We start from the raw sequence: 27,873 nt of genomic DNA on the forward strand, positions 1-27,873 counted from the left end.
TGGGGTTGGGTTCCTACAACTTTCTGCCAACATGAAGTCTATGTACCATCAGGGCCCAGATGGCACCAGCCTGAACCGACTCTAAACTGGCTCTGTGCATCCACCCGTCTCTGTGCCCCCCATCCCAGCATCACCCCTTTTACCCTACCCTGTGGTTTCCCAGTACATCATGAAGCTGACCCCTTTCGGAGATGCCCCCCCAGGGGAATGGGAGGTTGGAGCCATGGTGATAGGAACAGAGAAGACAGCACAAGATACAGAGAACACCTAGCTGAGGAGATGGGATGGCCCCATGGCAGGTGCAGCCCTCCACCGGGGCTAGGAGCAGGACTGAAGGGACCTGGACCAAGGCGGTGGGGTCAGCAGGAGGTAAAAGAGGGAGTGGATGTGAGGACAGCGCTCCCTGGGGCCAGTGCCCAGAGAGGCTGACCTGGCTCCTCTGTGACCAGGCCCCACAGTGGACCCCACAGACTGAGCTCTCTGTACACGTCACAAATCCCCCAAAAGTACTGAATCTAATCCTTTGGGTCAGTCCCAAAACCCAGGTCTGTTCCTCTTATTTTTACTTCCCTCCATGGTCTAATGCACCGTGAGACAAGATACACAGGCACACAATGTGCTCAGCTTAGGGTTCTGCCCGTCTCCATTCTCACATCCCTGCCTCACTTGGGGCCTGCCTCCCCCTTGAATGGGATACAGCAGGCACCAGGCAGGCAAGCCTCTCAGCATCGCACCTGGGGCCAGCCTGCCTTGAGTTTATGGAGGCTCAGAGAGGCTGGGGATGCCCCTCTTCAGCAGGCCAAGGGTCTACTCTGAGGGAGGCTGTTGGGGTGGCAGGGCAGAGGCCCCCACTCCCTATCCCCATGCCCACCCCGGAAGTCCCTGCTGACCCCACCTTTGCCCCACCATGCAGAACGAAGCACACACTCATGAAGCATGAGAAGGTGTCGGGTAGACAAAGGAAACCTGAAGTGGGAGAAACACACACTGAAACAGGGCCTTGGCCTTACCAAAAAAATCATCACGCACTATGGGAGCCGTCCCAGTCCCACAGGAGATGGGCAACCAGGGCGGGAGGAAGGATTAGGAGAGAGGGAGAGAAAACAAGCGCATTAAGCCTGTGTGGACAGCAGGTGGAGGTGTTTTAGGGCTACTTCAGGCTGTGCTGGAGTTAAGACACAGGAGCAGGATGGGAGGGAGCCAGCTACTCCTTTTGGAAAGTTTATCCTTAGGTTGCACAGACCACCAGGCCAAGAGCACTTGCTGGGGAGGTGGAAGGTCAAGGCAAGGCACTGACACCTTACACTACGACCTGGGTGGTGAGGGGTGGGCTAGAAGTTACTTGATGGAAGAAGTCTCTGCAGGGAAAGAGAGCTGTGCCCGGGACCCTCGTGCCTTTGCACACTGCAGAGGCTGCACTTGGGTAGGTGGGGGTCTCAGAACCTCCTGCTGCAAAGCAGGAAAGCAGGATCTCAGTCCACCTGCCACATGGGAGGAGGACCTCTGAGCTCCACTTGGTGGAGGCCTCACGGAATCCCTGACTCCTGGGACACACCTGACAGGAGAGACAGCGCAGAACTGGGCCTGCAGGCCTTGTCCAGGTAACTGTTCTATGCTTCTAAGAGCTCTGTAGAACTTTAAAAAATGACCATGGGGGATTCTCAGCTTTCGAGAAAACAGGGTCAGGGCACAGCTTCTCCCTCAGAGGTCAAGGTCACCGCCAGTGGGCTAGTGGAGCAAACCAAAATAAGCTTCCAAGCGGCAGCAGGCTGGTAAGCAAAAGCACGTGTGCCTTAGTGGCCTGGAACAGAATCAGGAAGGACAGGCTGCCCAGCCAGTGGTGACTGGAGTATGACAGCAGCAGGTAGTGTCCCTGGGGCACCACCTCACTCCACCTGGACTCCACTGTGGGGAAGAAGGGGCTACAGACAGACAGACAGGAAAGATACACACCTGAGAACTCCCCTGGGGCCATGTCCATCGAAGCACAAAATGACAGGGAAAGTAAGTGACAAAGGTCAATTGGTGACTGGAACCGACAAAATAAATTCTTATTAAAAATAAAAAGCAACAACGATCAACCACTTCCATGAAGAGCATAAAAGAATACGAGCAGATGTCACCAGGCCTGTGGTGACAAATCCCATCGGGGCAGAAACCCTGAAGGAAAAGGGAGGCCAGATCAGAATATCCCTCAGTCCCCTAGAGCACCTGGAAGGGACAACCATGGGAATCTAAAGCCTGCTCACCCCTCTAGTCCCATTACCCACCCATCAGAGGGCCAGTCCTCTGTAGAACCGACGGTTAAGGCCTGCAAAGATGAGAGCGTGTGTAAATGGTTGTGTGTGTGTCCATGACTGTGTGTGTGTGGTTCCGTGGGGGTATGTGCGCGTGGGAGACTGGTTGTGCACGTGTGCATGAGTGTGGCTGGGTATGTATGTATGTGTGTGGCTGCTAGTGAGTGTGGTGTGGTGGAGTGCCAAGAGTGTCCGACCACAAAGGCTCTGAGTAAGTGAGCCGCAGACAGGCACCTGGCCTTGCAGGGTCCCCTGGCCAGCCTAGCTCTTACAGGAAGGGTCAAGTAAGGGGTGACCAGAACACAGGGCCCCCTGTGCAGGAAAGAGCAGAGATGTGGGCAGGGTGTGCTGGCACGTGCTATCCTCACATGGGTCCAAACCACTCTGCTACGCAGCGGAAGGCATGATGAGACGACACTGTTCCACTGGACTCGTTTCACAAATGAGCATACAGTATAAAAAGTCACTCGACTTAAATGGCAAACTACACAAATCATTGTAGGAATTCAAATAAAGAAGTGCACCATTTCTCCTTCCCAGGGCAGCCATTGTTAACATTTGATCTTCCTCTCAGGCCTCCTCTATAAACATCAGTGTTTTTTTTAAAAAAACCCCACAACCACACTATCCATCTTCTTGGGCAGCTTGCTTTATTTCACCTAACACTGTATCACAGGACTTCCACGTCAGACCATGGTCCCCTCGAACGCCTTGTCGTACTCCTGCATAGGAATGTCCCATCATTTACTACAGCACCCACGCCATCCCTATTTAGGGCGTTTATGGTTCTGCATGAGCACCCAGGACACTACAATGCACAGCCTCAGGAGTGGGCAAGGCGGTGCTGTTTGAGAACCTGTCGTCCTGCTCGCTCTGTGTCAGCTACTAACCACACTGCCAGCACCGCTCCACCAGCGAGGCGAAACAGAGCCTGCTCTGTATTTGTCCATCTTCTGAGGAAAAAGAGTTCTCTTTATTTTCCCTCCATTTTCATTTCTGTATTATTCCTGAAATTGAGCACCTTTTCATGTTTACTGGTATCTTCTGTGAATATCCTATTTTTTCCTCTGCCCATTTTCTATTGTACTTGACTTTTAATTTTAATGATAGAGACCATAAACATATATTCTCAATTTTCATGTGATTACACCTGTCAGTATTTTCTTCTATGGCAATGTCTATGCAGAGACCCAGATTATGAAAATGCTCTCCAATATTCTATTCTAGTTCTATTATCCTTGTATTTTTATGTTTAGGTATTTTTTAAAAATATGTTTTTATTGATTTTAGAGAGAGGGGGAAGGAGAGGGAGAAACATCAATCAGCTGCTTTCTGCACACCCCCTACTGGGGATTGAGCCCACAACCCAGGCATGTGCCTCAACTAGGAACTGAACCTGTGACCTCTCGGTGCATGGGACAGCACCCAACCAACTGAGCCACACCAAATAAAGATCTATGTTTAGATCTTTAAGACACCTAGATATTGCTTTTGTGTATGGTGTGAGGTTGGGATCAGACTTCATTTTTCTCCAGTATCTATATCCCACCTATTTTCCAATGACCTGAAGTGCTGAGTTTATTACATATGATTTCCCACATGGCTCCAGGTCTGTCCTCAGCTCTTCAACCAGGAACTCACAGAGTCACTGGTTTATTGCCGCCTGTTTCCATCATTGTAGCTTTATAAAGTACTCTGACACCTGGTATGGCCATCCTGTAACCTTGTTCTTTCTAAAAAATTTCTGGGCTGGGCTATTCTCACACATTTACTCTTATGGATGACCTTCAGAATTCATTCATAAAACTCCAGAAAAAAACCCAACCATGTGGATCTTTTTTTTAATTTTTTTTATAGGATTCATTTTATTTTATTTAGTATTATTTTTTAATATATCTTTATTGACTTCAGAGAGAGGAAGGGAGAGGGGGAGAGAGAGATAGAAACATCAATGGTGAGAGTCATTGATCGGCTGCCTCCTGCACGTCCCTGACAGGGGATCAAGCCCGCAACCTGGGCATGTGCCCTGACTGGGAATTGAACCTCGATCTTCTGGATCCTAGGCAGATGCTCAACTGCTGAGCCACACCCAGCCGGGCCATGTGGATCTTTTTACTGCTACTAATCAATTCATGTATGAACAATGGGTTAATTTGTGATGCCACCTGACAGCTTTACCGAGCTCAGTCTTTAGATCCAAGAATGTGTCATAGTTCTCTATTTACATGAGGCCTCTTTTATGTTCTTCAATTATATTTTCTAACTCTCTTTACAAAGGTTTTTCTATTTCTCAGGATAACTTATAGACATTTTCTTTTTTTCAATCCTCGCCCAAGGATATGTTTTACTACTTTTACAGAGAGGAAAAGGGAAAGGGGGGAGAGAGAGAAGGAGAGAGAAACATTGATTAGTTGCGTGCCGTACATGCCCCAACTGGGGATTGAATCTGTAACCTAGGTATGTGCCCTGACTGGGAATCGAACCAGCAACTTTTCAGTGTATGAGATGACAGTCCAACAGAGCCACACCAGCCAGGGCTGTAGACATTTTCTAGGTCTTGTTACTAAGTGGTTGGTACCTACTGCTGGACCCTAGTGTGGCAGAGTAGAAGGAAAGTGGGACCATCCTGTATAGAACTTCAGATTCTAACTAAGTGATGTAGGGCAGGTAATTTAGCTGCTCTGAGCTTCTATTTCCTTATTTGTGAAATGGAGACATAATTTCCTTAGTGTAGGCTTGTTGTGAAATTCCCTGGTAGAGCATCTGGCACCTGCTAAATGGGGTATTAATTCCTTTACTCCCCAGTTACGTCAATTCTATAATGCATATTTTCATACCTTAACATTTCTGAAATTGTAAATGGGTTTTATAATCAATGGCATTTTATAGTTTAATTTGCAGCAATTTTTTTCTTTCTTGGAGATTTCTTTTTTTTTTTAAACATATCTTTATTGATTTCAGAGAGAGGAAAGGAGGGGGAGAGAGAGAGATAGAAACATCAATGATGAGAGAGTCACTGATCGAGCCCGCTACCTGGGCATGTGCCCTGACCGGGAATTGAACCCTGATCACCTGGATCCTACGTGGATGCTCAACCGCTGAGCCACGCCCGGCCGGGCTCTTTCTTGGAGATTTATAAAATAATGGCATATCATATAATCTGTGGTGTTGTGGATTCAATGAAATATAATAATATATGTGTTCCTTCCTTCTTTGCTGAAGGAATTCACAGTCCAAATGGCGAGAGAGGCATGAAATAGCCAATCCAGGCACTTAGAGCTTGGGGATGATGTCATCGACTATGCCACCATCTATCTTACTGCTTAGAGCATTAACATGTTTCTGAAATTACATGATCTTTCTCCACTGTGAAAACTGTCACAAAACCGGGACTGACAACCACCCACTGTCCCAGTCTCTTCTCTGATAAGCAGCCACACAGGAACCTAGGGTCGGGTACTTACTCCTGCAACAGATATCTTCAGAAATATGGTGAGGTGGGACCAAAACTCCCGTCACTGACACTTACTGTGGCTGAGCCATGCTCTGGGGATGGGGTCCCTCAGGTGAGGGGACTAGAGCAGACCATCCCTCTGCCCTACTCCATCTACTGGTCACAACAGCGCTCAACTCTCCTCAACTCAAGGCTCCCTGATTTTCACATGCTTATTGTGCTCAAGGCTCTGGAAAGCACCAAAAGGTCTATCACCCCGAAGAGCAGGGGCTCATTACAACCAGACCTAAGTGGTGCCCAAGATGACCACCATCCTGCAAAAAAAAAAGCATCCCAGTGGAAACGCTGAGTACATAGCTACTCATCCTCTGTTACCACATGAGAAAGCGAAAACGGTTTTGGTTTCCAGTCCTCAGAACAAAGACGCATCAGATGCACTGGTTAGGCTTTCTCATGAAAAGATTATGTCAAACTCCCTGTGCTGGGGACCTGACCCCAAGAGATTCATCAGACTTCGTTACCATTCCAGGGACCTACTACATCTGCCTAAGAGTTAGTGACCCCATTTTGAATGACTGATTCAGTCAAGGTAGCTGCCAAGTAAAATTTACTAATATGCAGTTTCTAGCTCACCATTTTTTTCCTGCCATCACTATTTATGGAGATTTTGTATGAAAGTGATAGTTGGAGTGATGTGGCCTAAATAGGGAGTCAAGGATGACCACAGGACATGGCCACATGCTAGAGCATCCAACGGCCCCAAGGGCTCCTAGATGGGAGGGCAGGAACGGTCACATGAAGAGGCCCACCAGTGAGGAAAGCTCTGCAACCTGGGGCTGCAGACAGATGGACAGGCAGGCAACCCAGAGTCACCCGGCAGTGAGGAGGCTGGTTAGCTCTGGCAAAATCCTACAGAATCATGTGAGGGGCCAAAAATGCAGCAGGAGCACTAGTGACAACAGGCAAAAGTGGAAATGACCCAAACATCCATCAGTGAATGAATGGATATGGAAGTGTGATCCATTCAGACAATTAAACATTATGCACAGCTCCGAGAACATTGTAAGTGGCTGAGTTCTACTGTGTGTGAATTATATGTCAGTCGAACTGTAGAAAGCGGTTCCTAGCTCACAGTAGACATACTCTGCTTTCATCACAAATGAAGCCAACAGCAGCCCGGGGCCCACGGGTCACGAGGCAGCTGGCGCTTACCTAGCAGGTTGGCGCCCTCGTCCACGTCTCCGATGACCTCAGAGCCCGCAGTGGACAGTATGCCCACTTTCAGCAGCAAAAATATATACTGCTGAAAGTGGGCATACTGCCCCTGATCTTAGGTGAAAAGACTTCAGTCTTTCACTACTGAGTATAAATGTAGTTTACAATACTGCACACTCAAAAAAGTGCAAGATGGTAATTTTATGTGTATTTTACCACAATTTAAAAATTGGCTGAAAAAAACTTCCATTTCAGGCACAAGGCAGTGCTGGTGCTGACACCCCAGATAATTATGCTCACAGGAGGTGCCCCCTACCCCAAGACAATCAACTTATGAAAACAACCAAGAGGCTACCCCAAAGCAAAGAAAGCGACAATCTGCTAGACTGAAAATACCAACTGGACCTTTCCATGCAGGCCCAGGCTGAGGCCTGGCAACAGCTGCAGCTGGCAGGCTGCCAAGTCACTGGGGACAGCGCTGACCAAACGGAAGTGCTGAGCATGGGAGCCCAGGCACGACCTGGAGCCACAGAAAGATCAGCAATAAGTACTCTTCAATGCGCGACAGCTCTGTCTCCTCAGGCGGATAACAAAATACAGATCATAAAGTCAGCAGGCAGCCCTCAAAGATTCTGGAAGTAGAACAGTTTCCACCCTGACTTGCCAGGCGCACAGCTGAGGCAGCTGCCCCAGTTCCAGATGCTCTTCCTCCCGCGCAACGAGGACAGGGCCGCTCTTTCCCTATGAGCCACTTCAGTGGAACTGAGTGTGGGGAGGGGACCAACAGAACCACTGCTGCCCTGAAGCACGGCCACACTCTGCCCCGAAGCCCTCCTCGCCAGGGAGCTAAGAGGGGAGGAAGAGCTAAGCTGCAGTCCCTGGGGTCCTGGAGCCCCTCCCACAGCATGGTTTTGGGGACAAGGAGGCTTCTCAAGACTCAGGCTCTGGACAGAGGGTTGGGGTTAGGGGTCTTCAGGGGTTGGGGTGGGGGGCACACAGACATATGATCCGGGGCAGGAGGTTTGAGCCCCACTGAGAGACTCCCAAGGTGACACTCGGACTTCCTGCCTGCAGCACCTAAGGGCCCCAGCCTGGCCTCAAAGCCAATGGGCAGTCCTTGCTTCCAGCAGTCGCCTGGCAAAAATCAGGTGATTTACATGCCTGACAGCCATCCCGGGGCAGTAGGAGGACCAGGAGCAAGTTTGTATCAAGAAGCCAGCTCTGCACCCCCATCAGACCCAGGCGCAGGAGCTCTGGTGGAGATCCGTGGTGCAGGGGCGCGGAGCAGCACTGGCCCTGTCTGGGCATTTTCCTTTCCCAGAGAGGAGCTGGCAACAGGCACCGCCCAACACATTCCTAGGACAGGGACTGCCTGGGGGAGGGCGGTGTTCCCGCCGAGTGCTCATTGCAGGGGCTTCTTTCCGGGTGGTGGATTGTTCTGGAACTAGGTAGTGGCACAGCTCTGAGTACATTGTAAGTGGCTGGGTTCTACTGTGTGTGAATTATGTCAGTCGAACTGGAGAAAGCAGTTCCTAGCTTACAGTAGGCACACTTGCTTTCATCACAAATGAAGCCAATGGCAGCCCGGGGCCCCCGGGTCACGAGGCAACTGGCGCTTACCTAGCAGGTCGGCGCCCTCGTCCACGTCTCCGATGACCTCAGAGCCCGCGGTGGACAGCTCGTGGTACAGGGAGTCGGTGTTGATGCCAAAGGCCTTGTTGACGATCCCCTGGGTCGGGCTGTGAGGACACGCAGCAGGGAAGGGTAGAGCGAAGGGGCAACATCTGTGGGCCAAGTACGGGGACTCTCCGACACCCCACGCAGGCACTCGACACCAGTGCTGCCTGTGCAGGCCCCAACAGCCTCCCACTGTGAGGGGCTGCGTGAGCACCCCCCAAAGGCACCGGCTCCTGGGGTGAATGCTGAGCCAACCGGGACCCAGGCCCTGGGCCCAGGGAGTACCTGTTGCCAGTGCGGTCAAGGCGGGGCTCCCGGCCCATGTCCAGCTCTGGGGTGGAGTCAATAATGTCTTGAACATCAGACCACTCGTCACTGCTGCCCATACCTGGGGGACAGAGTGGGACAGGGGTCAGGAGGGGGCCCGGGAGTTCCCTGCATTACTCATGGTCGTCCTCTGGCCCCATGTCTAGAGACCTCTGCTAGACTACCACCCGGGAGAGACTGTCAGGAAAGTGTTTTCCCAGGCTGGGGGCCAGGCGGGGGCTGTCCTCCGGAACTGTGCCTCTTCCTCATGATCTCTTCTGATCAAGACAAATGTCCGGGTTTTTCTGCTCCTTCTCTCTAGCCTGCGTCTGCTGGATGGTAGTCTATTGTTGGAAGCTAAGTTGTATCACCCAGATTCACACGTTGAAGCCCTAGCCCCAAGGATGTCAGAATGTGACTGTATTTGAGGAGGGGAGCTTTAGAGAATTGGTCAAGGTAAAATGGAGCCATTAGGGTGGGGCCTGTTCCCATCTCACTACATTCTTATAAAAAGGGATTAGGATGTAGATACACTGAGGGACAACCATGTACAGACACAAGGAAGAGATGGCATCTACACACCAAGGAGGCCTCAGGAGAAATCAGCCCTGCTGACACTCTGATCTCCAACTTCTGGCCTCCAAAACTGGAAGTCTATGGTTTAGAGTGCCCAGTTTGTGGGGGTCATCATGGTGGCCTGAGCAGACTGATACATCTACCAAAACTACAATATGTAGAAGGAAGAGAAATCTCCCCGGACGAGAGGGTAGGGAGGGCAGGAGAGCAGGTGGCAAGGGGACCGGTGGGTGCACCCCCACGCTGCCCAGCCCAGGGAGCGCCTGATGGTCGTAGTACCTATGCTGACGTTGCGCATCTCCTGAGTGACCTGGACCTCCATGTTGCGGCTGTTACGCTTCTCCCGAATCCGCTTGCTGTTCTTGGTGCCGGTGCTGTAGTCCCCCAGGGGCTGCAGGCTCTCGTTGAGGGGTGTGACTGCAGCCGAGGGCACGGAAGACGTGGGCGTGTTGGACTTAGTGCCTGTGGTGCTGGGTGTAGCAGCCACTGAGGACTGGCCTGACTCAGACATCTCATCATGTGGACACTAGGGCCAAACACAGGAAGAAGGGAAGCTCGTTGTGTGGGTCATCGCCCCCTGGGGCTCTGGATGAGGCCCCCTCGCTCGGCTTCTTTGCCACTTGACCATAATAAAACAGCAACCGAACTGGAAGGGGCAGGTGGACCCCTGCTCTCCCGTCAGGCTGATTCCTCAAGGCCTAGTCACTTGGCTCATCTAGCCACTGCCTCTGGCTTTCAGGAGGCTGCTGCCACCTTATTAAATGGTTTGATCAGATCAGGGCGTTCAGCCTGCACGCTCCCCGATGATGCCGCGTGTGATGGACATGGAGCTACACGAATATGGCAGGCAACCCTTTGCAGCCAGCGGGTGGTCAGAAACAAGTTGCAGCCCAGGGTGGGCAGAGGGCTCTAACGGGGCCGGGGAGGAGGCCTGCTGATCCAGCATCACTCTGCTGCCAGGCACTGGCTGGCTGTCACACCCACTCATGTGCCTGCTTCCTGCCCTGGCCAGTCAGGAGCTGTGAAGGGATGTGCATCTCTACGATTCTGCCCGGTATGGTCCCCCAAACAGAGACATCCAGGGACATGCAAATGCTTAACCTCTACAGCTTGAAGGGACTAAAGTTTACTTTAAACATCTACACAAACTGAAATTCCACTCCACAGAATGGGACAGCGCCCAAATATTCCGGGACTGAAAAGAGACCAGATTACTGAAATCTGCAACCAACAGTTAACCTTAGGGATTCCACGGAGATAACACATGCTGCCTGAGTAAGGACAGATGTGAAACAAACGCTCTCTTCCTGCCGTCCTTCCTGGTGGAACCCTGGACAATCGTAATAAAAACAGTACCCATCCTCTATTAACTAATACCGGTAACTGAGTCACCCTGAGCAGGTGCCTCAGAGCCTCTCTGCAGCCTGTAAGTAGCAGTTCCTCTTGGGCTAGTCCCCTCTTTCATGGTGCTGAGAAGGGGCACAGTCAGAAGCAGCTAAAGCTCCTGGGGTGGGGGTGTGGCTGAGAGGTGGTACACAACCATAACCCTAGGGTGCCAGGTCACACGGTTACCCCAGAGGGCACACTTCCAAGGGAACTTCCTAACAGGGGAGGGGCTGCTGAGGGGGGCATCCCGCCTCTCCATAAAGCTGGATGAATGCCCAGACCAACCTACACCTGCCTGTAAGTGGAAGGGCTGGCCTCTAGGTGACCAGGAGCTAGACTGGTTGGGAGACTTCTGAGATCTATCTTTTCCCAACCAGGTTGGTCACAGCCAGGCCTAGGGCAGGACACTGCCTCTCTCTCCCGGGGTCAGCAATTTCCGGCTTCATCTAACAGGCTCCTGAGACTTCTCTATGGGGAATCTCATGATTCCATATCGTCCCCTAGGCAGGGGTTTCTGACCTGGGAGGCAATGTCCCCAGAGGACGCCTGTGATGTCTGGAGACACTTGTGGTTGTTACACTTGGGAGGGGGGGTAGTGTTCTTGGCATGGAGTGCGTGGAGTCTGGGGCGCAGTTCAACATCCCACAGAGCACAGGCGGCCCCATGGCCCCAGTGAGAATCCCTGCTTGAGAGCTTGTCCCTCACTCCCTAGAAGAAGCTCTGTCAAAACGTTTCAATTCAGGTTTGAGTTCTACCGGTTAGGGCCCAACTGAGAAGGAAAAATCCTTTCCTCTTCATGGCACTGACGCACTGAAGCCTGTGATGGCTCCCTAGGCGCCCTGTCACTCTATACTTCAGAGGCACTGGGCACCCTATGGGGAGGGCACTCTGCTGCCATCAGGTCTCCTGCTAGCACTCGAGGAGGGATGGGTACAGAGTCTGGGTGCTCAGGAATTCCAGGAAGCCCAGGGGAGGTCAGGTGCAGGAGGCCCCTCTCATAGAACCACACCTTCCTCACCAGCCACGTTTCCCAGATTATAGGCAACTCTCAAACTTGTGTCTGTAGCTTTTCTGTGGGTCTCCTTGACCCTGGTAATCACTGTGGGAAATTCTGTGACGTAACCAAGACTTCCCCAAGCTCCCTGAACTCTCCGTTACCCTACGGTCCACCACTTACCCACAGGACACTCCCCCTGGCCACCACTTACCTAAAGGCAAACCTCTCAACCTCCTAAACATCAACGTGTAGCAGTGACCTCCAAATGCAAAGAACCCAAACTCTTAGCGGTCTTTCCTCACCATGAGTAGCCACAACTGTTTGGTTAAAACACTGAAAATACAGTACATAAAAACAAAAAACAAAACAAAAACAACAACAAAATTAAGAAATTAGAAAAACCTTAAAACCTAGAGAACGAAATTAAAGGAACTTAAATAATTGTTTAAAAAAATTAAAATCAAATAAAACACACCTAAGAACTAAAACATAAAACATTATGATTTATTAAGAGAAAGACTATGTCAGACAACGTAGTAGGATACAGAAAAGATGTCATGAGAAAAAAAGTTGGCTCAGACACGGGCAGGAGAAACAATAGCGCAGGAGGCCAGAGGGTGAGGAAGGCCCCTGAGGCTTTTTGAGGCTCATGAGGCTTCTCCAAGAGCTTCCAGGGAAGCCCCAGCTGCAAACCCAGTTTTTGTTTGAGTGAGAGTGAGTGTGAGCAGTCGGCTTAAACAGCCAAGCCTGGCTGAATGGTGGGGATAGTTGGGACCCCATAGGCCTACGTACTTCTTCCCAGCCCCTACCCACTGGCAGGACAGCCTATAACTGGCAGATGAGAGCCTGGGCCAAATGTCACAGAGGCAGTTCACTCTGTGGAACAAAAGCAGAAGCCAGGGGAGTCACAGCTTAAAGCTACCTCCTGCAGGCAAGCCAGACACTCAGAGGCAGAAGACAGTCAGCAAGGAGCTACAGCAGGAAGAAAATTTCCAGGACATCTGGGCCCCACTCCACAGCCCAACCCCACCCAGATGCCAAAGCCCTTTGCCTTCTCTGCAGGTGTCTTCTGATAGCCTCTGCAGGAAATTCACCAGCCCCTGGGTCACCTTTTCCACCCTTGAGCATGGCATCCTTACCTGGCGAGGGGGTCAGTGTCCTGTCCCGCCACAGCCTGCCTCTGCCAGACAGGCTGAGCTCATAGATCAAAAAACTGGCTGCAAGTGACCGAAGCCCTGAACGAGTGATGGGCCATGGAAAGTTCCTGCGCTTGGCTTTCTTGCGGCCCCCCAATCTGAGGTGCACTCCCTGGTTAGCTGTGCACACCCAGGATGTCACCTTCTCAAACTCAGAGACCCAGAAGCCATTGGCATGTGCAGGTGAGTGAGAACAGCCTGGAGAAGAGAAGCTGCTTCCTGGCCGGGGACTCTCCTGGTTGCTGTGGGAACCTCAGACACCAGAAGCATAACACACTCTGGAGCTAGCATCCAGGCTGACTAGGAGGCTAGTACTTTGGGTGTGTTTGGGGGACAGTCACTAAGCTCAGCCCTAACAGATGGGCCACCCTAACTGCAGAGGGGTTTAGCCTGGACTAGTATAGTAGGTATCAATGCAAGACCAAGCCCTCCTGAGCTGGTCCAGTTTCTCCATTGTTTTTGCAACTCAGAGAGGGGTCCCACTAACCCAGGAAAAGCTGCAAAGGGTTGTATGCAAAGATTGGACTTCCTGAATGGACATGGGGCGACAAGGAAAAGACCCTCACTCCACAGCACGGTTACAAAACCTGGTAGGTGGAGCTGAACTGCAGCTGGCCGAGGTCACTCAGGTGCCAGTGGTCCCCCGAAGGCACGAGCTTGCCCCCCATCTGTGCACGTACCATGCCGTCGGTCAGGGGGAAGACATTCAGAGAGGTCGGGCGCTCCTTCCTGCTGAAATGTGAGAAGAGGAGAGGAAATGGATGGTCAGATGGTGGCTCATGAAATGAGAACTGAACACTCTGCACATGCAGATGCCTATTCTGCAGACACAGTGGTTCTATGATGTCCCTTGCCTGGCTCAGGGTGAGGTCCACTGTGGACAGGGCATAGTCTTCTGGGAAGCCCATTATACACAGGGGCCTCCCATCCCTCCTATCTACAGCCACTCTTTAATCAAAGATATCTGTACGTTCAGGGAAATCTTTGCTTCACTGTGATCCCGTATAATACTTCCCTGTTCACTATGTCATGACTTACCATTTTTAGTTATTTTGATTTTAAACAGATATCTGCTGCGCATGCTAAGACACCTGCAGCAGTACCAGCAAGGGGCCCTTTAGCATCATGGCCAGCACTGACCAGTGTTTCAGAATAGCAACTGTTATGATGACGGTCTCCTTATGTGGAGCCCAGACTCACATTGTGGAGCCAGCTAGAAAAAAATCAACTCCTACTGACCCTGCTCTCTGTTACTTGGTCCCACCCCCTCTCGGCCTCCGCCCCCACTCCTGTATTGTCTTTTCATGAGACCTCACTGAAAAAAATGTTTGAACAGAGTATAGAGTAAGAGAACCCTGCCCTTCTGCTGGGTGTCACCACCTCTACAGTCCCCTGGGACCTTTCTCTGGCTCTGTGCACTGTCCCTGTTGTCATGGAGCACTGACACCAGAGAGAGGGGTTTTCAAAGCTACACTAGGAAACTGGGAACGTCTGATAGCCTGGATTTGTAAGAGGGAAGCTCAAAGCCACCTGACATGGACTCATCCTTCAGCAAACCTTCCGTGGGCCTTAGTGCCAGTGAGGGCAGAGACCCTCCTCCATTGGAGGCTTCAAGTTGGGCACCAGGTGGTGGAGACAAGGCCAGCTCCCACCTTGCCCCAGAAACTCATCCACAGAGCCCATGCTGCTCAGAGCTGTTTAGGCCGAGAATTGCAGCCCTTCAAACCACAGCCTCTCATGCTCAGAGCTCAATCCCCAGAGACAGTGATAGGGGGCTTCCTAAGGGGTCCCAGGGAGCTGGGTCCAGAGGCTAGACTGCTCTGGAGAGAGATGATGGGCTTCCTCGAAGTGCTTGGATGCAGGTGATGAAGAGGGAGAGCAGAGCAGCCCCTGTTGACCAGAACTGACTATAAGCTGCCCTCATAAAGTCCAACTCTGGGCAGGGGTCTCTCTGGCTGGAGCCCCCATGCAGAAAGAAACACAGAATTTGTGAGTCGAGTCCTGCTTTGTCCCCTCTATGGCTGGCTCCTCTGTCCTGTTCAGGAAGATGCTGCTTCCTGCAGAGCAGGCTCCCTGGACCCACTGGGACCTGGCTGTACTATCATGAAAGCTAGTCTGTGGCAGGGACAGACTCAGAGGAGTAGTGTGCTCCCAAGGGGCTATCGATGCCTGTAGGAGTCATACAGAGGGGCACACCCAGGGCCTAGGTCTCTCAGAAAGTGCCTCACATAGCCCTCATCACCTGTGACATGGGATGCTTTCTCGGACATGTCACTTAAAAGTTGAAGAAACTCAGATCCTAAGAAAGACATCAAGCCAGGGAGCTCTGAGCCTGCAGATCCATCAAGACCTCAGTGGCCCATGGCTCAGCCCTCACTCTGGTTCTGACATAGCCCATGAGGCCTCAGGCACCTGGGAAGGCAGCCTCACCACATGCTCAGCACATCCCTGGAGGAGCAGGGCCAGGTGAGGACAGGCTGCAACTCCCATCTGCTCCCTCAGGGGCTCCCAGATTGTCCTTTTCCCACTTTTCCTCCTTGGGGCTCCCAATGCTGGTATAAGGAGCCCCTCTCCTGGCCGGCTCTGATCTTGGCTGAAATGCATGCAATGGGTCCCTTTGCCTCAAACGCGTTTGATCCTGATTCTACAGAGTGACGGCAGGGGCAGAGAGTGGGCGTCCTGCTTCAAAGGATGGGGGACACTTGTCCATAACCTGCTTTCATAGCTCTGTGTGCAGACACACTATACCCAGAGCCAGCGAGGCCATGCCACCCCGACAGAAATCATCACCAGGAACTGTCTCATCATTGCACATGAGCCTACCCTCTGAGCCCCGTTAGCACTCACAGGGCATTGCTGACTGATGGCCCAGATCCCTGTCTGAAGCTTGGGCAGCATTCCTCTCATTACATCCCTGCATCTGCCTCAGGAGATGCCTATGCTCATCACTTCAGAGGCTGTAGCCCAAGGGGGTCACACTATCTGCAAAGGTCATGCTGCCTGTGGGGTCACGGTCATGCCACTGGCTCTGAGCCCAGGGCTCTAAAGTGACCAAGCCAGGTTGTCTGATACAAGAGCATGGGGGGGGGTGGGGTGCCAGCCCTGGGCTTTGGATGCACAGTCCCATCTATGGATGGATGGATGTTTCCTGAGTGGAGTCCCTCTATCTATATCTGCTCTGTGGCTGTCTTGGGGACTTTGGGCCAACCTGCCACCTCCTCGATGTCCTGGCCCTCTAAACATCCTGTCAAGAGGCTGTGATCTGTACCAGTGCTGCAGGAAATGTGTCAAGTGGACTTAGGAACCTCCTGTGCTTGTAATTAAGAACCACTAGTGTCCTAACTCTCCCGACCCCAAAGGCCCCCCAACTGCCTGGGAAGACAGCTCAAACACTGCGCAGGCTTTACCTTTTCCTCCACGACTGACGAGGACTGTGGGACAGCGACAGACACAGGGCCAGCAAACAGCAGTGACAGCACAGAGAGCAAGACAAGAAGACAGTGTTAGAGAGCATCCGGGAGCTCCAGTCGCACATTTGCTCACACAGAGAGGACTTGTGCAATGACACAGTCAGGCAGCCCGCTCTATGCTCCAGAGACAGATGCTGAAACACAGAGACATCTACACACGACAGACACATGACACACAGACATGTGACCCTCTTAGCTTGGACAAAAGGCCTGTGCAGCAGGTCAGCAGGTCACACACATACTCAGCACAGGGTGGTGGGCAAGTGTCCTCTCCAGGTGGCTCAGGACACATGTGTACTCGGGCATGCAGGGATGGAGCACACAGCTCATGGAGCCTATGTCCATGGACTGAACCAGGTGTTTCAAGTACACACTGAGTTTTATTCTAAAGACACACAATTCAGGAAACCAAGTCAGGAGTGAAGGAAAATGCCTTTCTGGGGTCAGGGGTGACCAGAGGTTCCCCAGCACTAAGGATGAGCCCTCATGCTGGGAGCTGGAGAGTCTGAATGAAGAACCTGGGCAGACATACACATTTGTCCCCAAAAGATCCCAAGCTGTGACAGGAGAGGCTACACCCCAGAGAAGAGTGGTCCAGGATGATGGGCGGGGCCTTCCCTTTAACCCACCAAAGTAGCAGCACAGTCACCAAGGAATGTCTGAACCTGTGAGCCCTACAAAGGCCAGAGGCCAGCACAGTGACAGAAGGCTCATACTTTCTCTATATCCACCACTGTTCCTTCTAATAACATGAGGCGGTAGCTGCCATCCATGTCTGTTCACCTGGAAACAGGTCGAAGGGCAGAGTCAGACACACATGATGGTCCTCAGAACATCTTGCTCCCAGCAAGTATCTGGGCCATGGAGAAATGGCTACAGGGAAGGCAGGAGCCCCTACAACTGCTGCAGCAACCACAGGACAACAAGCCTGTGATGAGGCTAAATGCCTCCAGCTGGCTGGCAGGGAAATGGGGACGCCTAAATGCATGGCACCAACCCTCTGCTTCCTGCGCCATGCTTCCCAAACATGTGCTGTTCCAGGCACTCTCCCACAGGAGCATGCTCCTTTCACAGCTAAGGGGCCTTAGGAGGATTGTGGCAGGCAGCCCCAGGCACCTTCTTACGGTGGCAGGCGTCTCTGACATGGTGGAGACTCTGGCTAGGGAAAGTGTATTAATAGAGAGTGCCAAGGGCCTGGAGAGGAAGGTGACACAATGGGCACACCTGGGCCCTGGGATCCCTTCCTGGCCGGATCAGATAGGGAGACAAGGCTTACAAAAATCTGGACCAGAGCCTCAACCTCTCTTGGACAGCCAGTGGTTCTGTTTTACAAATGCAGAGGCCCCTGTGGGCCACAACTTGGCATGGAGAAAGCCCCTTTTGTGCACTACCCCCCATGGCCATTGCTCTCTACTCTGGGCTTCAAAGGCCCCACTCGCCCAGAAGCTACAAATGGCTATGGACAAGCAGCAGGACCTGAACTTGTGGTATGGACAGAAAAGACTCACAGACCTGTCCCTTATGATACAGGTTGAGGGGTTTCTTATGAAAAATTAGCCTGTTCTAATTCCCTGGGGAGGAAGAGCTCCAACACAGAGCCTTCAAGAGTTGCTGAGGGGCCTCAAAGGGTATACTGGGAGCCATCCACGCATGTCCAGGAGTGACGAACAAAAGGACAGTGTCCACCATGGGGCTGGAGGCTTCTGGGGAGAGGGGATGCTAGCTTCTCTCAGGCCTGCCTGCCACGAGGGTGGAAGGAGAACTCTGAGAAGCAAGGAAACTGGAGGGGCCAGAGTCACACTCGTCCAGACTCTGCTCAGGGCCAAGGGGCCACACGACACATACTGACAGCAGGTTCCCACAGAAGGTCCTGCCTCCACCACACATGGAGAATTCCACAGAAAGCACAGCCCATCCTGCAATCATGGCGCCTCTTCTCTGCAAGGGAATCAGAGCTCAGATCCTGCTCCTGACGATGGCCGGGACCCTCAGGGCCCAGCTACAGAGGACGGGCAGCTTCTGCTTTAGGCCGAGCCCTCATCGCTCTGAGGCTCTAAGGATATCTATTTCTGTACTGACCCTGGGGCCCAGGGTGCCAACTACTGTGACTTAGGACCCTGGATACTCATGGCCTCTAAGTCCTGAGTTCAAAGGTCACACCTCCCTGGCTCACAGAGAAACTGCACCCCTCTCCCTGGGCCCAATCCTGCATGACTTTTGAGGGGCTCCTGCCTTGAAGAGAGCCAGTGGGGAAACAGCCTGAAGGCTCCAGAATGCTGCAGCTCAGGAGCTGGCCAGGTGCCCAGCACTCATCCGAGATGCCACAGCTCAGACTGCCCTGCCCAACTTCCCCTGAACAACACAGAGACCCCCAATTCCAGGTGAGCATTCCAATGCAGTGTCCTAGAAACTCCCTTGGCAACTTCTGAGTGCCGGGAGTGAGGATTTCACAGTGTGCTCAGGAGAAAACGTCCAAAGCCATGAAACAGGAGCTTGGAGACTGGTATTCCCCACTTTCAGATACACCTGACTCGGGGATGCCTGCTGAGTTTTGTAGTTTAACAAAGTCTTTGATCCATACCTCACTCAATTCTCACAGGGCCTCGAGGTCAGCTAGGGAACAGCCTCCACACCTTTCTCTAGGGCAGGAGCACTTTTAGGAAGAGCACCCACAGCAGTTGTAGATCCAACTCCCCGCTAAACACTGCCAGACTGTCTAGCACCACGCTGGTCACCCTTTGACAACCACCCTTTCTAGGCCCTGCTAAGCTCCCATATACGCTACGTATTTCTGTTTTCACACCTGAAGACTCCAGTACAGGAACACAACAGCTTTGCCCACAGTGACCCAGAGAGTAACTGAGGATGCCCACAGAAGGACTTGAGTCTACTTGTTTACGGACATAACCCACCAAAGAGGCAGGACAAAAAAAGCTTTCATAGCCAACAAGGCCTGTATGTGACCTGACTAGGGGCTGTAGACCTTCGCCTACAGGAACGAGGGGCCATAGCTGGAAATGGAACAATGGCTGAGTGCAATTTGTGGGGCCTAGGATTCCCACTTTGGTCCATGCTTCCACCTGCCAGAGACTGAGAACATTGGTACCAACCTCCCCACCCAGGTCAACAACTCTAGTCTCTCATGGGCCAACTCCCTCAAGCTGGCAACACCCTAGACAATCTGCTCCCTTGGGGACTATGGTCTGGTTTTATCTGACTGAAGGGCACAGAGGATGGAGATGGAACCTGGCCTCTGCAGGTTTCTCCTCACTCTCCTAACAAACCAACACTGAGCTCCTAAACTCAGGCAAGCCAGGCCCTCTGAATCTGCTGGCATCAGCACTGCCCTGCCCTACAGCAGGAGTGCAGCTCCGTCTGGCAAGTAACCAAGGCGTCCCCCACCCCCTCTTCCCCACCCACATACAGTCAGTTCTGGTGATTCTCTGTGGTTCTGTTTTAGAAAGTCACCACAAACACTGAATTAGTGAACCTTGAACCGTTGCTCCTGGGGAAATACGTACATAAACAGATACACAGCTCACATAGATTAGAACTGAAATTCCTAACTCATCCTGGTAGATTCTATTTGCTTTATTTTAAAAAAAGAGAAAATAAGGTGTGAAAGTGTTTGGTGACCTGAAGTTGTCCCATGAACAGGGTCCAGAGCTGAGCTTCAAATCCCACCCAATGTTCCCCGAATCTGGGCGCCTTGCACAACACTGCATGGCCCTCTGTCTCCATCCCCTGGGCATCTCTGCATGAGGCAGAGACAAGCAGGAAGTGACACCCTGTTTGACCTTAGAGGGCATCATGAGTGTTGGGTGACTCAAACTTTTCACCACTCTCTGCATGTCTGCAAATGGCTGAAAAGTGTTGCAAGTGTTGATATTGAGACTACAAATAAACTTTACTAAGCAGGTGCATTCACAAACACAGAACCTGCAAGTATTAGGATCAACTGTACACAATTTCCCCTGAGCCTTCATGACTGCACATGAGCCAGCAGAGGTCCACCGTGTCCCCTTAACCTGCTCTGGCGCCTGGGAGAATCTCAGCATGCACTCTTAGCTTAAGCCGCACACTCCGACCAGTCTCTGGGACAAGGGGCCACTGGGCTCTGCAGGCTCGGGCCCTGCCTACCTCCGCCCGGGCAGGCTGCTCTCTGTCTGGCTGTTCCCGCCAACTTGCTGCATCTTGGACCTCTCGATGTGCTCCACGTAGGTCTGTATCATCTGCGGGGAAGGACACCTCTGTGTGAGTGATGCCTGCTGACCAAGGCCTCTCTGCCTCCCCTCTAACCTGTGATGTTCTCGACTTGCTGGGCTCTGATGGAAATGACAGAGCTCAGAAAAATGGAGTCTGACCAGCCCGAGCTTTCAGGCTTGACAGGAGAACACCAGGGAAAGAAAGGCCAAGGAGGCAAGCCAAGGTCAGCGGCCGCCACGTGTCTGGCTGCAGCCACTTCCTCATGGTTTCACTTCGACTGTGGCCTGTGTGGGCTGGAGGCTCATGTTGGTCATGGCCGGGCACCTACCTCTGTGTGTCGTTGGTGCAAAGCGTTGTACTCCTTCTTCATTTCTGACTCACGCTCCTCCAACCGGCAAACTGGAAAACACAACAGCTATTTGTCAACCGTGCAACACAATTCTCACAACTCCATACTGCTCTGGACTCACTGAACGGTGGGCAGAGGGTTCCAGGACAAGGCAATGCCTGGTGCAGGCTGCTGCAGCGCCTGAAGCTTAGAGACCGTTAGCAGGACAGAATCCGCTGGGGACACCAGAAGGCAGATTCTGACTAGGGCTGGGGTGTGTATTGTACGTATGCTGTGTTATTTGAGGCTATTTAATTCTGCTCCAAAAAGATACAGGACAGTAACATTCACAAACCGTGTTACTATCTAAGCTTAAATTAGCTAGCAGCTTCCCAGATGCAGGCAAAACTCACAGGATGTGTCAAGTATAGACCAGAAGTGAGCAAGTGGCTTGTGGAAAGAGGCAGAATTCACAAGTGAGTAACCTCTGAGATGTGTTAAAGAGCAAAAGAACATCGGAGACACATGACAGACGCACGTGTCCCTTACGTGTATGTACCAAGGACTGGAAAAACCAAATCATGATTATACCACCTTCAGGCTGGCAGCTGTGTCCCCCGTAAAGTGGAAGCCCCTAGGACATGCAGGACTGTCCCCTCTGGTCTGCATGTGTTCTGCTGCCTGACTGCTCCAAGGCTCACTGGGAGCTACAGCTGCAGCTGGTGACCACACCCCTGTATCTCACCAACAGGGCAAACGTGCCACTGGACTCAAACACCTGTCTGAGATCCTGTGTTCAAACTTCAGCTCTGTCCTGTAGTCCCACCAAAAGGGAACAGCTGGTGTGCAGATTCAGGGACATGACACATGATAGTCATAGGCGCAGGATTCATGTGGCAGTCCTTCCAGCACCTGCCCAGTCCTCAGTGTGTGAGCCTGTCCACCTGCCCCACTTCCCGGTGCCTGCTGTAAACTGACTGAACACTACTCAACACCTCATTTGGTCCATATACTCTCCTGTTCCATGATTCCTGGTGTAGCTTTCTAGTGGTGTCCTTGGAGGCTACACTGTCAAGGTCATTTCCCACCTAATATGTGGGGACTCAGAGTCTGCATTTCTAATATTCCAGGTGAGTATTAAAAATTCACACTTTAAAAAAAAAATTAAAAAATTTCACACTTTTGATGAGCAACAGCAGTATTTGCACAAAGTGGAATAACAGCTTAGTCATCCCTGGAAAAGCTTAAAGTGCCTACAGACTCCAACACACAACACACATAGAATTGGCTGCCAGAGGAAGACCCCTGGCCTCTGCTCCAGCCTTGGGAGGGGCTGCCTGTCTGTGCTCGAGTCCCTGGAGAGGACTTAGGTGTCAGAGCCCCAGGACCTCTCCTAACCTCTCTGCTGGGGCAGGTGTGTAGGCGACTGCCCGGCTGAAGGAACCGAGACTTGTCCTCTCTCCTCTGGCCCTCACTTGTGGTGCTGACCAAATGAGTAACTTCAACCTGTAATTTGGAGCTTACGTATTTTCCTTCTAAGAACAGCTTAAAAGCTTTCACATATGAAAAGTATTCTAAGCAAAGGGAATATTAAGGGTAATTATAGAAAGGGTTTATCTATGCACGCCTAAACTGGGTCTTTTGGTTTGCTTCCAGTTTGCAAATACAAGTGTTTGTAGCCAACAGCCTGCTGGTTGTCCAGAACTTGCCGACACACCACGGGCTACTGGCTTTCAAGTCTTGGTTTGGGAAAGGGATAGACCCAACACATCCAACCAGTTTTCTTCCTGATTTTATCTGAAATTTTCAGAGAAATGAAAGCTCCTGCCATCCCAGGGAACTAGATAAAGCAGCAAAAACAAAGGCTTCTGAAAACTAAAAGAATAGTTCTTATCACAAAAACAACCATAAACCCTTTCTTTGCCTCTCCTTGCAAGCAGCAGGGTGTTCCTACAGGCACCTTGGTCAGCTGCACACCCGTCCCAGGAACTGCACCATCAGGCCCAGCCCAACTTTCAGGTCACAAAGCAGCAATCTTTCCTCAGTGGTGTGCAGACAAGAGCCTCACAGGGCCGGTAGGCAGCTGGGGAGATTTGTCCCAAAGGACCACACAAGGATCACAGGTTCTTCACTTGGGGTCAGACTGCAGTATATGCCAAAGTGCTATGTCATCAAAGGGGCCTTATTTATTTTATTTCCACAGAGAATTGGAGTCTGATTACAGAAATTCATAGCACTGTAATGATTGAGGGAATAACAGTGAATAAAATAAGGCTACTATTGGGTTTCCCACTCTTTTTTATCAAAGGCTCTAACATCCTGCCCAGCTGGGGTAGGTCTGAAAACAACAAACAATGCGATTTCAAGCTCATGCTGGCTACTTACTCTGATCTGCATAGTTTTTGGCCTTCAGTTCCAGCTGGCGAGTCTGAAACTCATAGTGTTCCACCTGGATTTGTAGTTCTTTCTTCTCTTGTTCCAAGGCATCTTCAAACTCAATGAATTTCTACACATGGAAGGGAGAGAAAGAGCAGGTATCATGAATGTGGATGGTCAGATGACAGCAGCTCCTTACAGAAGGGCTCAGGCTTCAAGGACAAAAGTGAAAGTCCAGGCTCAGAGCCAGAATGCAGGGCTTCCCTTCATGTCACATTACCTGTCAGCCTCTCCAGGCAAACCTGGCACAGACCACATGTGATGGCAGGGGCGAGAGGAGTGGGAGAGCGTACCTGGAACTCTTATTAATTTTTGAACAAGGGGTCCTGCATTTCCATTTTTGCAGTGGGCCCTACAAATTATGTAGCTGGTCCTTGTGCTAAGTTTCCGAGCAAAATTATCAAACCAAATGAAAAGAAAGCTCTTTGAAAAATAAAAGAAACTCTTGAAAGGTCCTAGAAGGCACTACCTTGACACTGAAAGAGCTTGTGAAGCCAGGCTCTGGTGGGGGAGGGATGGGCACTGGCTGCCACAACAGCCTCTAGGGGGAGCTGGTAACACCTCAATGTTACTGAGCAGGAAAAAATACTGAGAAATTTCATTTGTAGTAAGAGTAAGTTATCAGCTGGCTTAAGACAAAGAGTTTCTCAGAAGATGGCCATAAGAAACTGATCATTGATGTCACATTTGGGGTATCTGGAAATGTCAATTAACTTGTGGTGGCCACAGCTGTATTTCCCACAACTGCACCCATTCCCCTCACCCTGATACCAGGCTCCAGAGACATTTCTTCCTACAGCAGCTACTCAAAGGTCTTTGTGCTGGAAACTCCAGCAGGGTGGGGAGGCTCCTGTCTGAAGGATGACTTACTCTGTGCAGACACTGAGAAGGTGGAAATCCCAGAGGAGGGGCGAGCGGGGGGGAAAACTAGGCTTCAGACAGCAAGTCTGTATTAATAACATCATAACATCACATGCAATTTAAGTAAAATGAAATAAGTGCCCCACAGCAAGGAAAACACACACAAGTGATGGAGCTGTATAAAAAGTAAAAAGAAGTGGTTTTGAATGACTGTAGATATAATCAACATATGTAGAAGGAATAAATGCTCTTAATTGGTAAGAGTATTTTTTAAATTGGGCAATTTTAATTCCTATTACTTAAAAAAATTAAAAGAATGGCATAAACAACATATGCTTTTGTAGAAAAAAATCAGATGAGAGTGTTAAGTAAAAAGGAGAATGTTTTTTAAAAACTTTAAAAAATTCTAGCACCCATAGTCAGTTATAATTGGGTGATGTTCTTGCAGGTTTGTGTGAGTACATGAGTGCGGATGTGCGATCATTTTGCACAGTCTTTTGTGACCTGATTTAGTCACTCCTTTACACTGGGGCATCTTTCTACATCAAGAAACACATTCCGCCACTTCCATTTTTAATAGGTGTGTGTCCTGCTGTGAGTATGTGTGTGTGGAGCATAGTTCACTCAATTCATCGCCTACTGTTCTTTAAATTGTCTATTATTATGGTTACTTGTTGTGTATCTGCCCAATGGCTTCCTACTATCTAAGACTGTGGTTGCACACTGCTGACGACTCTTCAGGTGGTACCCCAACTCACACGCTGCAAAGGTGGTGTGGTCCCCTTTCCCAGAGCTATCGCCCTCTCTCCATACAGCTTAAACATCGCTGCCAATGCAACAGTTGGGAAAAAAGGCCTAGCACAGCTGTCTTAAGTTTCAGTCCTTGATTACTAGTAATAGTGAACATTTTTTCATATATTTATTGGTCATATACAGTAAGTTTTCACATAACGTCATCAATAGGTTCTGTGACTTTAAGTGAAATAACATATAACGAAGCCATTTTACCACAGGCTAACTGCTATAAACAAGAGTTAAGTTCCTGCAGAGTATCATCAATGTTGTAACAAAACGACTTTGAACAAAAGGATGTTATTTGAGGACCTGATGTGTACTTCTTTTGCAAACAGCTCATTATGTCCTGTATCCAATTTCCTACCATATGTCCGTATTTTTCTTAATGATTTATAAGGACCTTTATTATACCTATTCACGAATTTGTCAGTCTTATACGCTGCAAGTACTTTTGTACCATTTACTTAGTTAACAAATTACTCTTTGCTCATTGCTTTGAATGCCACCTTTATCATACGTTAAACTCAAATATGTATTTCATCTATTTTTGACCCAGCACCAACGGCTTGTATGTTACGGCATCTTTTAACAGCTGATATATATTCACTCTCTTAAGTCTCCTTTTCAACATTTCCTTGGTTATTCCCACTGGTTTATCCTTCTAGATTAACTTGAGAATCACCCTGAACCACTTACATAATTATTTTTTTGAATAAGCATTTCGCCTGTCAGAAGGCACTCAGTTCTCTGGCCCTCAGGAAGGGGTCACTGCTTTTGAGCAGTGCTTAGAGCCAGACGTGGGAGCAGGTGAAAGCTCACCGAGCCAGCGAGGACCTGGCTGGTGGGGCAGCTGGTGCTGGAAGATGGAAAATTCTTTCTTTAAACTGATCACTGTCCTACCTCTGAGCTACACCACTGAGATTTATATGAAGAAAAGGGTTCTGTGGTGCTAGTGCCATTTCATTAGAATTCTCCCCATCTCTATTTCATCATATTACCTGTGTTTCATATTTGAGAGTCAGCTAAAAAGATTTTCAAACTAAAGACAACGTAAGAAAACCCACCCCCAGATTCTTAAGGTCAGGCTTTCCTAAATCTATCCTGATAGGTTATCGTTAAAAATCCAACATAGGTGACAGTGCCAAAAAGCCTTATCATACCATAAAACAACCCACATGCCTATATTTCTGATGAAGTTGGCCCAAACCAGGTCACATGAAGAAACCCTCTGACTATGGTATTTTAAGGCCTTTCAGCCTCAGGAAATATGGAGACATTAACCTTGAGAGGAAACATCTATGTAAGCTGTGTACACAGATGGCCTCAAGGCTAAAGGCAAAAGACACAGTAGGGGCAGGGAAATGGATTCCACTGTGGGTGGGTTGACACAGAATATTTGTAGTTCCCTGGCCACGCCAAATCCTGGTGCCAAAGAGAAGGACCCACGGGGCGGGAAATGCTCAGTCCTTAGTAACCGACATCATGTCCATCCTTTAGGCACTACCAGCTGACAAGGGGTGTGAGTGCTCCTAGGAACAACTCCCCAGATGAACAAAAAGTCCCAAGAAACCCACAGGGACTAGCAGCAGATTCAAGAGGAGCCCGGCCTTGGCCAGCCTCGCCCCCCTGCCCGCTCCAAGGGTGCCGAGCGGGGTGAGAACCTGCTGCCCAGTGTGCCCACCCTTCCCAGTCTCAGAGGCCAGCATCTTCCCAGACAGCTCATGAGGAGGGACCCTCAGGGCTCGGAGTTTAAGGAAATGTCACAAACACAATATGGTGCTCTACGGCGTAAAAGAAATCCTCCTCTTTCTTTGCCCTCTTGAAAGAATTATTTCAATGTCATTATGATAGTTTCAGTGAACAAAAATGCAAACTAGCCACTTAACTGTAATGGAACACGTGATCCAATCTTCATCAAATACTATAAGGAATAGCTAATGTGAAGGAGCAGTGCCTGGTTAAATAAGTAAAGACGGGAAAAAAGTTGCAAATTGAAGTTCTCTTCCGACTCAAGGGAGGGTAGCTGCGGCAGTGGGGAGAGGCATCAGTAGGAACTTTTAAACTGGGTTAAAGTCAGAAAAAATTCAATAAATGTTTTCAAAGATCATTTACTTTAGATTTAAAAGAATCAAGAATTTTCAGCAGTGGGGGACAGGGTAGAGACTAAGTTAAGTCTACAAAGAAAGTCTTCTGCAAGAAAACTAAAAAATTTTCAAGTAGAATCTGACTCCAACAAAATATGAATGGAACTGACAATAAGAAGAACTTAACTCTCAGCATTTGGGCTGAGTGGGTCTGCACAGTGCCTACTGGATTATAAAAAGTATGTCTTGTATCTAAGATACTCTGCAGAGTAGTATCTCAGTCCTCCAGAAGGCATGACTAGAGCAAAGTGAAAACATCTTACAAGTGTTAATTACACACACTACGCATTTGAGTTTATTTGCAATTGTCATCTGTCTAACCAAGTCTAATCAAAATGTCATGTAGCAAAAAAACAGCAGCAGTCATGTAGCACATGAAACCCCATGGATGTTTAAGGCGACTCTGACAAGCCTCTGGTACCCTAAGAAAGCAATGACAGCAATTATACAATCGGAAACGGACCAGCATGGCTTATCCTTAACTGTAGATATGAAATACTGTACCTAATTCCCACTTCTAAAGACCAAT

General features: G+C 50.1%; 1 protein-coding gene across 5 annotated transcripts in view; it reads right to left on the bottom strand.

The window, feature by feature from the left end:
• Window positions 1–27,873, bottom strand: part of MAPK8IP3 (mitogen-activated protein kinase 8 interacting protein 3) — a 48,747-nt gene that overhangs the window by 11,005 nt on the left and 9,869 nt on the right. For 2 of the 5 annotated variants that reach the window (XM_087815732.1, XM_087815731.1), the window contains exons 2-8: window positions 23,494–23,614; window positions 21,109–21,179; window positions 20,715–20,806; window positions 13,692–13,836; window positions 9,805–10,051; window positions 8,929–9,031; window positions 8,587–8,705 (exon numbers count right to left, since the gene is read on the bottom strand). In XM_087815732.1, the coding sequence (XP_087671858.1) occupies window positions 8,587–8,705; window positions 8,929–9,031; window positions 9,805–10,051; window positions 13,692–13,836; window positions 20,715–20,806; window positions 21,109–21,179; window positions 23,494–23,614 (898 nt within the window). Of the gene's footprint in view, window positions 1–1,010; window positions 1,029–1,953; window positions 1,966–8,586; window positions 8,706–8,928; window positions 9,032–9,804; window positions 10,052–13,691; window positions 13,837–20,714; window positions 20,807–21,108; window positions 21,180–23,493; window positions 23,615–27,873 lie in introns of all 5 variants that reach the window. The other 3 variants (XM_087815733.1, XM_016208072.2, XM_016208074.2) reach the window with 3 other exon arrangements.

Source organism: Miniopterus natalensis, chromosome 3 (genome assembly GCF_054644295.1).
Source record: "Miniopterus natalensis isolate mMinNat1 chromosome 3, mMinNat1.hap1, whole genome shotgun sequence".
Lineage (NCBI taxonomy): Eukaryota > Metazoa > Chordata > Mammalia > Chiroptera > Miniopteridae > Miniopterus > Miniopterus natalensis.